Source organism: Oncorhynchus mykiss, chromosome 25 (assembly GCF_057628025.1).
Source record: "Oncorhynchus mykiss isolate SJ-2025 chromosome 25, ASM5762802v1, whole genome shotgun sequence".
Classification (NCBI taxonomy): domain Eukaryota; kingdom Metazoa; phylum Chordata; class Actinopteri; order Salmoniformes; family Salmonidae; genus Oncorhynchus; species Oncorhynchus mykiss.
Window position 1 is genome coordinate 13400001 of NC_143046.1, and position 14323 is coordinate 13414323.

Below are 14323 nucleotides of genomic sequence, written 5' to 3' on the forward strand. Positions count from 1 at the left end.
GGCTGTGCGGCCCCCCAAAGAAATGCCAACCCACACCATGACTGACCCACCGCCAAACCGGTCATGCTGGAGGATGTTGCAGGCAGCAGAACGTTCTCCACGGCGTCTCCAGACTCTGTCACGTCTGTCACATGTGCTCAGTGTGAACCTACTTTCATCTGTGAGGAGCACAGGCCTCCAGTGGCGAATTTGCCAATCTTGGTGTTCTCTGGCAAATGCCAAACGTCCTGCACAGTGTTGGGCTGTAAGCACAACCCCCACCTGTGGACGTCGGGCCCTCATATCACCCTCATGGAGTCTGTTTCTGACCGTTTGAGCAGACACATGCACATTTGTGGCCTGCTGGAGGTCATTTTGCAGAACTCTGGCAGTGCTCCGCGGAGGTAGCGGTCCTGCTGCCGGGTTGTTGCCCTCCTACGGCCTCCTCCACGTCTCCTGATGTACTGGCCTGTCTCCTGGTAGCTCTTCCATGCTCTGGACACTACGCTGACAGACACAGCAAACCTTCTTGCCACAGCTCGCATTGATGTGCCATCCTGGATGAGTTGCACTACCTGAGCCACTTGTGTGGGTTGTAGACTCCGTCTCATGCTACCGCTAGAGTGAAAGCACCGGCAGCATTCAAAAGTGACCAAAACATCAGCCAGGAAGCATAGGAACTGAGAAGTGGTCTGTGGTCACCACCTGCAGAACCACTCCTTTATTGGGGGTGTCTTACTAATTGCCTATAATTTCCACCTGTTGTCTATTCCATTTGCACAACAGCATGTGAAATGTATTGTCAATCAGTGTTGCTTCCTAAGTGGACAGTTTGATTTCACAGAAGTGTGATTGACTTGGAGTTACATTGTGTTGTTTAAGTGTTCCCTTTATTTTTTTGAGCAGTGTATATATATTCTATACAGTATATTTGTAAGTCTTTGTTTGGTTATTGGTTAGAGAGAGGTGAAAGGTAGAGGAGTCATATTATAAGACGAGGAAAAATAGCAGTGGCCGAATTGGAAGCCATGCTGCAGTGGCCCAATTGGAAGCCATGCTGCAGTGGCCCAATTGGAAGCCATGCTGCAGTGGCCCAATTGGAAGCCATGCTGCAGTGGCCCAATTGGAAGCCATGCTGCAGTGGCCCAATTGGAAGCCATGCTGCAGTGGCCCAATTGGAAGCCATGCTGCAGTGGCCCAGATCGCCAGGTCACCCTAGGCCACTGATGGTATGTTTTAATGGATTTGTGTAAGATTGGCAAATGTCCAATTTCAGATTTTTTTGGTTTGTAACTGAAGAGGAGGAAATATTAACAATCAGTGTATGCAAGGATGTGCTCATGAAGTCTCTCCTCACCTCTCCTCACCTCCCCCTCCTCTTCTGCTTACCTCTCCTCTCCCCTCCTATCCTTCCCCCTCCTCTCCGCTCTTCTCCTCACCTCTCATCTTCTCACCTCCCCCTCTTCTCCTCACCTCACTTCTTCTCTCCTCTCACTTCCTCTCCCCTCCTCTTCTCTCCTCACCCTTCCTCTCCTCTCCCCTTCATTCCTCTTCTCTTCTCTCCCCTTCCCCTCCCATCCTCTCCCTCCTCTCCTCTCCCCTCCCCTCCTTTCCTCACCTCATCCTCCTCTCCTTCTTTCTAGGTGTGTGTGGGAGGGAAGCGTCGTAAAGACGAGGTGACTGTTGACAGTCTGGACTTCAGTAAGAAAATCCTCCACTCCACCTGGCACCCACAGGAAAACATCATCGCCGTGGCAGCCAGTAACAACCTTTACATCTTCCAGGACAAGGTCACCTAGGGGTCAGCTTACTTTTGACCTCTAACCCCTGACCCCACACAGGGGAAGAGATGGAGGGAGAGACTGGGAGGATGGAGAGAGCGCTGTAGGGGAGTTACAGAGACAGAAGAGGAGAGGTACAGAGACAGAAGAGGAGAGGTACAGAGACAGAAGAGGAGAGGTACAGAGACAGAAGAGGAGAGGTACAGAGACAGAAGAGGAGAGGTATGGAGGAGAGGTACAGAGACAGAAGAGGAGAGGGATGGAGGAGAGGTACAGAGACAGAAGAGGAGAGGATGGAGGAGAGTTACAGAGACAGAAGAGGAGAGGGATGGAGGAGAGGTAGAGACAGAAGAGGAGAGGGATGGAGGAGAGGTACAGAGACAGAAGAGGAGAGGGATGGAGTAGAGGTAGAGACAGAAGAGGAGAGGGATGGAGGAAAAGAGAAAGAGAGATGGATGTTTATTTACCTCTTCACTAAGTGTTCCTCCTCTCCTCTTGCCTGCCTTGTTGCTGTGAGTCTGATATGGCTGGAGGGAATGCTGGAATTCATGGAATGGGAATTTCCAGAACACACTTGGGAATTCCCGCTCCAAATCTGAGAGTGTTCAGCCTGGATAAAGTTAGGATGAAGACAGATGCTTCTTCTAGGCCTGAGTGGAATGAAATTAGCCACTTGCTCTGGCCTGCGCAAGCCTCTCCATGGCCTTCAGTTAACTGTTTTAGTTTTTCATTTGAGTGACACTTGAAGGAGCGTTGTCATGCAACCAGAGTAAGACTGGACTGGAGTCACAGATCAACTGAGATGAAACTGAGACATAGCAGAACACTCTATCTGACCAGTCGCCATTTTGTTTCCATAACAAGATAAGACAGGAGAATATGGAGAGAACACAGACCTTTATGAAGGTTACTGAAGTATCTCCTGTCCTGTCCAGCCACTAGGCCACATCTGTCCCTTCCGGAGGTTTAGACAGGAGGTCACTGGACATGGACATGACTGTTACACAACTAACTGAACCTTAATTATAGCACTGAAACGGGTTTGACTCACAGTGTCCTCACTTGCATACTACCAACTGTAAACCAGTGTGCTAAGTGTGGATATTGGGAGTGTGGATGTTTTGGCCTGTTTCTGACATGATAATAACCTGAAGGATGTGATGAGGACTCTGACATTCAGGTGTTTATTTTATGTGATGATGTGTCTTTTTCTTGTCAATGATTCTGTTTTTGAAGCTGAGGTGCCTTTTTTGGTATGTGGGGTTGATGAGGAGGAGGATGGGGAGGATGAAGAGGGAGGTGAAAACAATGCAAGTGTGAATGTTTTTACCCAGAAATATAGGGGGGGGGGAAAGCTAAGCAAATGTACATTTAATTTGCCATTGAGAAGTACCTGAATTCATCGAGTTTACTTTATAATTACATTTTAGCAACTGACTGCACATTTATAATTGCTGTTTTTTTATGCACATCCCTGTTTTGACCACCATGCAGTAGTCTCACCATGCAGTAGTCTCACCATGCAGTAGTCTCACCATGCAGTAGTCTCACCATGCAGTGGATTAACATAACCAGCTAAAAGAGTCCTATTATAGCTCAGTAAAAGACAGCGGGTTCTGTGTCTCATAACCAGCGCCCAGAGTTTTCCCTAGTCAGGTCACACAGTGAGGAACACCTCTGGGCCCTACTCCGAATACATCCAGTTCTCCATGCCTGTGTTTCTCTTCTGTTCTTTGGGGTGAAGTTGACCCCAGATGCTGATCTTAGGTCAGTTTTGTGTTTTCCCCTCTAAGGTAAGGTTAGAATTGGGGAAGGGGAAGCTGATCCTAGATATGTGCCTACAGACAACTTCTAGCTGCAGTGTCCAACCAGAGAGGATGGTATCATGACTTCAAGTTTAACACCTGGTGATGAGGGCTCAATGATATCAGTGACTTTTAGCTATGAATGCATCCCAAATCACACCCCGTTCCCTTTATAGGGCACTACTTCTGACCAGGGCTCATAGGGCTCTGGTCAAAAGTAGTGCACTTTATAGGGTATAGGGTGTAATTTGTGAGGTACACTATGATTCCTTTACAAAGTAATGTCTTCTAAACAAATTCAGTTGTGTAACTTGGAAACAGTTTGTATGGCTCAGAATGTCATGAAATGCAAGTCCTTTACCATGCAGTCTTCACGCTTTCTGGAATTATTTTCAATAAAAAAGTTTAAGCACGCGGTTTCTGTCCTTTTTGTAGTTCTAATAGAGATTTCAGGGAAATGTTTAGGTGCATTTGGGTTTGTGTTCTCTGCTCATCGAACTGATCACAGTGGAAGTTCGTGGAAGTGCAACTTTTATAGTCCTCGTTTGAAAAATCCAGAGCGCCCTCATCTGGAGAAAGGCATAAAAATGTCCTGCTGGTCTTCCTCCTGATCTCCTATCCCATAACGTAGATAATAATCATAATGGTTCACATACATTTAGAGTAAGGGCACATATAACTCATTTAGGGGACACAAATCTTTATTTTTAGGCTATTCCCAAAGTATAAATTATTATTCTGAGTCGACCAATTAAGGCATTTTGAAGCAATAATAACTTGTGCCGGATATTATATAAACCATAATCTTAGACAGAGGAAAGGTCTATACATGGATATTATATAAACCATAACCTTAGACAGAGTAAAGGTCTATACATGGATATTATATAAACCATAACCTTAGACAGAGTAAAGGTCTATACATGGATATTATATAAACCATAACCTTAGACAGAGTAAAGGTCTATACATGGATATTATATAAACCATAACCTTAGACAGAGTAAAGGTCTATACATGGATATTATATAAACCATAACCTTAGACAGAGTAAAGGTCTATACATGGATATTATATAAACCATAACCTTAGACAGAGTAAAGGTCTATACATGGATATTATATAAACCATAACCTTAGACAGAGTAAAGGTCTATACATGGATATTATATAAACCATAACCTTAGACAGAGTAAAGGTCTATACATGGATATTATATAAACCATAACCTTAGACAGAGTAAAGGCCTATACATGGATATTATATAAACCATAACCTTAGACAGAGTAAAGGTCTATACATGGATATTATATAAACCATAACCTTAGACAGAGTAAAGGTCTATACATGGATATTATATAAACCATAACCTTAGACAGAGTACAGGTCTATACATGGATATTATATAAACCAAAACCTTAGACAGAGTAAAGGTCTATACATGGATATTATATAAACCATAACCTTAGACAGAGTAAAGGCCTATACATGGATATTATATAAACCATAACCTTAGACAGAGTAAAGGCCTATACATGGATATTATATAAACCATAACCTTAGACAGAGTAAAGGTCTATACATGGATATTATATAAACCATAACCTTAGACAGAGTAAAGGCCTGTGCATGGATATTATATAAACCATAACCTTAGACAGAGTAAAGGCCTGTACATGGATATTATATAAACCATAACCTTAGACAGAGTAAAGGTCTATACATGGATATTATATAAACCATAACCTTAGACAGAGTAAAGGCCTATACATGGATATTATATAAACCATAACCTTAGACAGAGTAAAGGTCTATACATGGATATTATATAAACCATAACCTTAGACAGAGTAAAGGCCTATACATGGATATTATATAAACCATAACCTTAGACAGAGTAAAGGTCTATACATGGATATTATATAAACCATAACCTTAGACAGAGTAAAGGCCTATACATGGATATTATATAAACCATAACCTTAGACAGAGTAAAGGTCTATACATGGATATTATATAAACCATAACCTTAGACAGAGTAAAGGCCTATACATGGATATTTGTATTTATTTAACCTTTATTTAACTAGGAAAGTCAGTTAAGAACAAATTCTTATTTACAATGACGGCCTCCCCCGGCCAAACCCTCCCCTAACCTGGATACCACCTACTGGATCTATTATTCACACTGGCCCTTGGCCTTCTAATAGGCAAAACAAAGATGACTAATTCACAGTGTCAAACTATATTGCATTGGCTAAAATGATTGCCACCAATTTCCAGCCATTTTCAACCATGGAGGACAGAGGTTTTAGAAATGATAGAAATATTCTAAATCCAATGTACACAATTCCAAGCAGGAAAACCCCTTCAAAAGCACTTATTCCACAACTGTACGGGAGCACACAGGCTTCAGTGTGGGAAAGAGTCCAAAAAGCTACTGCAGTTTGCCTTACCACTGACTGCTGGACATCAAGGGTAACCACTTCTTACATGTCGGTTACATGTCACTTCATTGAAGATGGCTTGATGTCTAGCTGTCTATTGGACTGCTTTGAGTTCAGCGACAGACACACCTCAAAGAACTTGGCAGAGGAATTGTTGTGATTGGCCAGAGAATGGCAAGTAGATGGAAAAGTGGTCTGTTGTGTTAGCGACAATGCAGCTAACATAACCAAAGCCATGAACATTTTAAAATGGACCCATCATCCATGTCTTGCCCACACAATCAACCTGATTGTAAGAGACGCTCTGAAGGTGGTGAAGGCCACTGTGGACAAAGTGAAAGCAGCTGTGGAATACGTCCACAGGAGCACAGTAGGTGCTGAATAACTAAAGTCTACACAAAGCCAGATGGGGATGCCTGAGCTGAGGCCTAAACAAGACTGCACTACAAGGTGGAATTCAACATTTTATATGTTGAAGAGGTTTCTTGAGTCAAAGGATGCCATCATCTCTACCCTGGCCATTGTCATTGCACCTGTTGATGCTCTGACCCAAGAGGAATGGGAGGTGGTGGAGGAGGTGTGCAGAGTCCTGGAACCCTTTGAGCAGGTCACTGTGGAGATCAATGGAGAGAGGTACAGTAAGCAGTTATTACTACATCATTATTTAATCAGGTATTATATATGTATATAAGCAGTAGATTAGAATGTAGTATAGGCAGACAAAACATGAACCTGTCACGCCCTGACCATAGAGAGCTGTTTATTCTCTATGTTGGTTGGGGCGTGATAGTGACTCGGGTGGGTCATCTAGGTGATTAATGGTTTATGTTGGCCTAGTATAGTTCCCAATCAGAGACAGCTGTTGATCGTTGTCTCTGATTGGGGATCATATTTAGGTAGCCATTTTCCCCATTGTGATTTGTGGGATCTTGACTATGTATAGTTGCCTAGTAGCACTGTTAGCTTCCCGTTTCGTTTGTGTTTTAATGTTTTGTTTGATGAGTTTCGATTTATTAAAATATGTGGAACTCTACGCACACTGCGCCTTGGTCCAATCATTCCAACGAACGTGACAGAACCAGAACTAATAAGTTACTGTTCTCTCTTTTCAGCTATGTGACAGCCTCAAAAATGATACTCCTGTGTCAGGGTCTGCAGCCAATCACAGCCAGCCGCCAGAGAGAAGCAAACATAACCACAGGACATGTGACAGAGTTGATGGACACCATATGTTCATCAATGGACAGAAAGTTCAACAGAATGGAATATAATCCCGTTCTATCAGAAACCGCTGCACTTGACCCCTAGGTTTAAGAAGCTAGCCTTCAGTGATGCCAGAGCGATTGCTGAGGCTCTTCAAAGAATAACCTCAGCAGCAGGGAGGGACAGCCCCAGCAGTCAGCTGGATCAGGCACCAGGGCAACAGGAAGAAGAGGGATCAGATGGAGCAGAAGCACCAGCAGTAGTGCCACAAACGTCTGCTGTTTGGATGCTGTTTGACAAGAGAGCAACTGGGGATGCAGTATGAAGGAATCCCTCAGCAGATGTCATAACGGAGGTCGGGTCCTATTTGGAGGAGCCTCCCCTGCAGATCCTCTGAGCTGGTGGAGGAACAAGGCCTCTGTCTACCCACGGCTTACTAAAGTCATGACAGGGAGACTCTGCATAGGGGCCACATCCGTTCCCTCAGAGAGGGTCTTCTCGAAAACGGGACAAATAATTACTGAGAGAAGAAACCACATCAGCCCCTCGAAAGTGAGGCAGCTTGCATTTCTGAATGCAAATCTCTCATAAAAGATCAATCTGGTCAGCATTGCTGTGTGCTGCTGGTTATAACATGGCAATAAAGAAGAGAGAGAAAAGAGGGACCAGTTTAATGTTTTAAGTGGGATGCTGCAGTTTTGCACATTGTTATTTATTTTTCTTTGATAAAGTGGAATATTCTATTATGCTGTTCAGATTCTATTCATTTTGAATGGTTAGATTTACAGGCACTTTGTTTATATACTTTAAAAAGTTATACTTTAAATGCAAATGTTTAATAGCTTTCTACTTTATAACAAACCAATGCATTTTTAAATACATTGTGGTTAAGGTAGAGTATGATTTCATTTAATAATTTAATTAGAATTGTTTTAACAACAATCATAGTCAAACTATCGCAAACTGTTTGACTTTAAAAAATACAAAACATGTATTTTTTAAAGAGCCGTTTGGGAGCCAAAAGAGCCGGCTCTTTTTGGTGAGCTGAGCTGAAAAGAGCCGGAATGCCCATCACTAAACATCGTACAGAGCAGAGCCTGTTGGGGACGGTTGGAACAGGGACAGCGCTCTAATTGGCCCCGGGAATCTCGCGCAGTTTAGCTGGGGCTGTCAATCAAACTGCCACCTTTATAAGGGCGGATGAACCCGGCAGGAGACAGACAGACAGGACAGGAGTGTGACTGTCTGGGAGCAGATTGATTTTTGATAAACAGATTAGGCTACAATCAGGAGTTGAGTTTTAGATTGAGATTGATCCATTCACCTGTTTGTTGACTAATCTTTTAGAATATTTTTCTCTCAATACTTTTTTCCCAGTCAGTCTTCTCATCTGTTTACCTTTCCACCAGTCTAGACTTCTTGTGTTAAGTTGGCTTTCAATATACTTTTAAAAATATTTATTTAGTCTATATAAAAAGATAAGTCTAAGTAGTTCTCTGTTGTCTCTCACCACCTGTCTCTTCTGAGATGGATAAACTGCCAAGGGTGAACCTAACGGCTGCTAACAGCTCTACCGTGGACCGGCTTCATCCTTCCTTCATCGATTATGGTTCCTACCAGCACCTGTGTGTCCTCGTGCCTGTCATCCTGGGGGTGATCTGTGTCCTTGGGCTGGCCAGTACCCTCACAGCCATGGGCATCCTGATCTCCAACGCCCACCGTGGGAAACTATCCCTTATCAACGCTCTCATCCTCAACCTGATGTTTGCCGACAGCCTTGTACTGGCATTCGCCCTCCCGTTCCGCACTGCTGCCTTTTCCAAACCCAGTTGGACGCTTGGTTGGACAGTGTGCAAGACCTGTGATTGGTTCCTGCAGAGCTGCTTGGCTGCGAAGAGTTTTACCGTAGCGGTGTTGGCTAAGGCTTGTTACCGTTACGTCTCTAACCCGACTAAACAGGTCAGCATCCGTCTACGCTCCATCCTATTGGTGATGTGGTTCCTCTGGCTGTCTGCCTGCTCCGCTCCCATCCCTACCTGGCTGTTCTCTTCACTGCAGAGAGAGACCCGGGGGCTGGTGTGTGTGCAGGTGGTTCCCCCCAAAGCGCAGGACTTCATGTCGGTCTACGTCAAGGCGTACCCCCTGGGTGTGTTCTGCGCCCCTTTGAGTTTTGCCCTGCTGTATTTCTGGCGGGTGTATGGGCAGTGCCAGCGGCGCTGTAGTAAGACCCAGAACCTCCGAACGCAGATCAGATCCAGGAAGCTCACTCTGATGCTATTCAGTCTGACGGTAGCCATGACAACACTGTGGCTGCCGCAGTGGGTGGTCTGGGTGTGGGAGCGGCACGCCGCGGAGCGAGAGGCACAGGGACCGGGAGAGGGAGGACCCTTTGTCGTCTTCTCTCCCCCTCTCCTCCTCTCCCTCTCCGCCCTGCTCCTCACTTTCTTTCTCTCCCTGGTGAACCCCCTCATTGTCCTCTCTCTGTCAGAGGAGTTCAGAGAGGGTTACAGAGGTCTGTGGAGGTGCCTTACTCTTCGTAAACACACCCTGTCCAACCCCAAACCTGGCCCCCATGCACCCACTGCCCCCCAGTCCCCCTGCCCGCGACCGGAGACCTCAGGCCAGCCGAGGGGAGGAGACGGAGGCCGAGGCTCCATCCCTTGCCAGGGGACGACAGTTGATCCCCAACCCCAGATGGAGCAGGGCGGAGTGGGAGAGGCGGAGGATGAGGCAGAGGGAGAGAGCCCTCGGGATGGGATCGTGCTGCTAGACGTGGAGCAGTTTTGGCATGAGAGAGAAACAGGCTCCATGACAGAAGAGAATGATCCCATACCCTGGGAGCACCAGGAGGGAGCACCAACCGAAGGGAGGAAGTGAAGGAAGTGAGGAGAAGATATACACACAGACGAACAGGACTGGTTCTAAGAGGCTACTCAATACTCAGTTACATCTGTTCTTGTCTTTGTGTATCTGTCTATCTTGTGTGGTTTTTGTGAACAAATTGTGTTACCCACCACAACCAGTGATTTTTAAGCAAAAGGTTGTTTGAGAGTATTTGGATACTGCCTCAACGATGCCTGATACACTATTTAGCATCGAGACCAGCCAGTAAGCCTCCCCTCTCTCTTCCTCTCAGTTAGAGCCACAGCGTTCAAACAACCTTCAAACAACACACACACTAACAGACTACATCAAATGTCAGTCCGACTGTAACGGACTGACATTTGACTATACCTCACTGGACTGAAGATCAGTCAACAGAGGAATCAGCACAGGAGACAACATAGGAGACGATACAGGAGACAATACAGGAGACAACACAGGAGACAATACAGGAGACAACGCAGGAGACAATACAGGAGACAACACAGGAAACAACACAGGAGTCAATGGTTGGTATTCATTCAACTGTGTCTATGATATTGTTTGATGGAAATTACATTGGTTTGTCAACTGTTTGATTGGTTATTGTTATGGTGAATAAACATAAAGTGGTATATTTCACTGTAGATGTGTGTATATATATATATATATATATATATATATATATATATATATATATACACACACAGAGTATATATATTGTAGGTATTCTACTTATCCTTGAAGTAATGACCAACAGCAATGTCTGTTGTAAATACCAACAAGAGTTACAAAATATAAACTGTACATACGTTTGAAATGATTTGATACAACAACAAGGCAGAATAAATAGCCTTTAGAAATCAGTAAGAGCATTTCTGTATGCTATTGAACAGTATTTGATGTTACTGTTACATGTATCAGTGTTTGATTCTCCTATTTGAGGTGGTTTTGTAATGATATGTGCTTGTAAAAAAGGTTGTTTATAATAAAGTGATATATAAAATTGATCCAGTGCTCTATTTGATTTAATCTTTATTACTATAATAAATTCAATGTACATACAGTGGGGCAAAAAAGTATTTAGTCAGCCACCAATTGTGCAAGTTCTCCCACTTAAAAATATGAAAGAGGCCTGTAATTTTCATCATAGGTACACTTCAACTATGAAAGAAAATCCAGAAAATCACATTGTAGGATTTTTTATGAATTTATTTGCAAATTATGGTTGAAAATAAGTATTTGGTCAATAACAAAAGTTTATCTCAATACTTTGTTATATACCCTTTGTTGGCAATGACAGAGGTCAAATGTTTTCTGTAAGTCTTCACAAGGTTTTCACACACAGTTTTACTCCATGCAGATCTCCTCTAGAGCAGTGATGTTTTGGGGCTGTTGCTGGGCAACACCCTCCAAAGATTTTCTATGGGGTTGAGATCTGGAGACTGGCTAGGCCACTCCAGGACCTTGAAATGCTTCTTACGAAGCCACTCCTTCGTTGCCCGGGAGGTGTGTTTGGAATCATCCAGCCACATTTCATGTTCAATGCCCTTGCTGATGGAAGGAGGTTTTCACTCAAAATCTCACAATACATGGCCCCATTCATTCTACAAATAAATCATAGAGATTTATTTGTAGACTAATACACTTGAAACAAATAGCCAAACCCGAAAACTGCAGACATTACTAGTGCCTCCCCCGCGATTAAACCCCCATAAAAAAATGAAACGCAGCCTAACGTGATCATTGACAGCTGCCTTGAAGGACACAATTAAACAATACTTTCTGCTACTAAGATCAGTGAAATGGAGGCTGAACTGACAACGGAGTAAAGAGCAGAAATCTCAACTAGCAAGCAAGTCACAGCAAAGAAGAATTGAGTGTGTGCGCGTTCACACACCGGCTCCAAGCATAAGTGATACAAGTGGTCTCTTAGACCCGACACAAAACACACACACATATATATGTAAGAATAGTAGAATAGATTTAAGCTACTTCTACTCAGTGTTTTCTAAAACTAGCCAGCTTCACATTCCATTTCAGGCTTTATTCGTACGATTATTGCTTGTCCACCTACCGCTAACCAGCAGGCTTGTAACTGTCGCATGTGGCCCGTCGAACACCCGAACTCTCGTTGAGACAATGCTGATACAAGAAACCTGATTTCCTTGTGCCGAAATCAAAATGAAACAACAGTTATCATGCAAATTTAGCAGTCAGTGGTGTGAAATAGGCTTCTTGATGTGACGTATTTATAAAATGGTTTATCGTTAATGCTGTCTTTGGTGTGCTTATCAATGCACAAGCACCACACTCCTATCGATACAATAATCGTATTGTCATGCACAAGTTTTACTGTGTGTGAAGTTTCAAATATATTCTGTCTTTACTAAATGTGTACTGTGATAGGTATTTTAACATGACAATTTGTTTTGCACAAAAAACAAACATTTAATTAATAAAATATTTAATCAGTCATCCTCCTCAAATGGAGGGGATGATAATGATAATTTCATTGGTCCTCAACTCGCGGCTCAGACACGTCATTCAGGATAAACATAGTTAGCTCTGGGTCAGCCTGCCCCGGAGCTGGTTAGTTCTGAAAGATTCGTTGGCACCTGACTTAAAGGTGAGCCAATTTCATGGTACTGATTATCCCGAGTTGAACTCAGAGGTTATCAAATTTTCCGCGCTACCTCCTCAAACCAAGTACGTAGTATAGTGCTCAGGTGCAATTTCGAAATGTGGTTGTGCTGCCCAGCTATGTAATGGGAACCCAGCTATGTAGTGGGGACCTAGCAACCCAGGTATGTAATGGGGACCCAGCTATGTAGTGGGGACCTAGCAACCCAGGTATGTAATGGGGACCCAGCTATGTAATGGGAACCCAGCTATGTAGTGGGGACCTAGCAACCCAGGTATGTAATGGGGACCCAGCTATGTAGTGGGGACCTAGCAACCCAGGTATGTAATGGGGACCCAGCTATGTAATGGGAACCCAGCTATGTAGTGGGGACCCAGCTACCCAGCTATGTAATGGGAACCCTGCTATGTAATGGGGACCCAGCTACCCAGCTATGTAGTGGGGACCCAGATACCCAGCTATGTAATGGGAACCCTGCTACCCAGCTATGTAGTGGGGACCCAGCTACCCAGCTTTGTAGTGGGGACCCAGCTACCCAGCTATGTAATGGGAACCCTGCTATGTAGTGGGCACCCAGCTACCCAGCTATGTAGTGGGGACCCAGATACCCAGCTATGTAGTGGGGACCCAGCTACCCAGCTATGTAGTGGGGACCCAGCTACCCAGCTATGTAGTAGGGACCCAGCTACCTGGCTATGTAGTGGGGAACCAGCTACCTGGCTATGTAGTGGGCACCCAGCTACCCAGCTATGTAGTGGTGACCTAGCTACCCAGCTATGTAATGGGAACCCTGCGATGTAATGGGGACCCAGCTATGTAATGGGGACCCAGCTACCCAGCTATGTAATGGGGACCCAGCTATGTAATGGGGACCCAGCTATGTAATGGGGACCCAGCTACCCAGCTATGTAATGGGGACCCAGCTACCCTGCTATCTAATGGGGACCCAGCTACCCAGCTATGTAATGGGGACCCAGCTATGTAATGGGAACCCAGCTACCCTGCTATGTAATGGGGACCCAGCTATGTAATGGGGACCCTGCTATGTAATGGGGACCCTGCTATGTAATGGGGACCCTGCTATGTAATGGGGACCCAGCTACTCAGCTATGTAATGGGCACCCAGCTACCCAGCTATGTAATGGGGACCCAGTTACCCTGCTATGTAGTGGGGACCCAGCTATGTAATGGGGACCCAGCTATGTAATGGGGACCCAGCTATGTAATGGGAACCCAGCTAAGTAATGGGGACCCAGCTATGTAATGGGGACCCAGCTATGCAATGGGGACCCAGTTACCCTGCTATGTAATGGGGACCCAGCTATGTAATGGGGACCCAGCTACCCAGCTATGTAATGAGGACCCAGTTACCCTGCTATGTAAAGGGGACCCAGCTACCCTGCTATGTAATGGGGACCCAGCAACCCAGCTATGTATTGGGGACCCAGCTACCCAGCTATGTAATGGGAACACTGCTATGTAATGGGGACCCAGCTATGTAATGGGGACCTAGCTATGTAAAGGGGACCCAGCTATGTAATGGGAACCCAGTTACCCTGCTATGTAATGGGGACCCAGCTATGTAATGGGGACCCACCTATGTA

General features: G+C 44.7%; 2 protein-coding genes across 2 annotated transcripts in view; both read left to right on the forward strand.

Moving 5' to 3' along the window:
* LOC118946056 (serine/threonine-protein phosphatase 2A 55 kDa regulatory subunit B beta isoform) overlaps positions 1-3979 on the forward strand; it is a 38172-nt gene extending 34193 nt beyond the window's left edge. Inside the window, exon 10 of the mRNA XM_036970287.2 lies at positions 1623-3979. Within this exon, the coding sequence (XP_036826182.1) occupies positions 1623-1778 (156 nt within the window). The 3' untranslated portion in view covers positions 1779-3979. The remainder of the gene's footprint in view (positions 1-1622) is intronic.
* A 4458-nt stretch (positions 3980-8437) lies between these two features.
* Positions 8438-10414, forward strand: LOC118946002 (G protein-coupled receptor 151-like). Its single transcript, XM_090220144.1, has one exon. The coding sequence runs from the start codon at positions 8741-8743 to the stop codon at positions 10088-10090; it is 1350 nt and encodes a 449-aa protein (XP_090076270.1). The 5' UTR covers positions 8438-8740; the 3' UTR covers positions 10091-10414.
* The last annotated feature ends 3909 nt before the right edge of the window (positions 10415-14323 follow it).

Bases quoted from the DNA above. Each gene is read 5' to 3' on its own strand.
- LOC118946002 (XM_090220144.1), top strand. From the start codon at position 8,741: ATGGATAAACTGCCAAGGGTGAACCTAACGGCTGCTAACAGCTCTACC.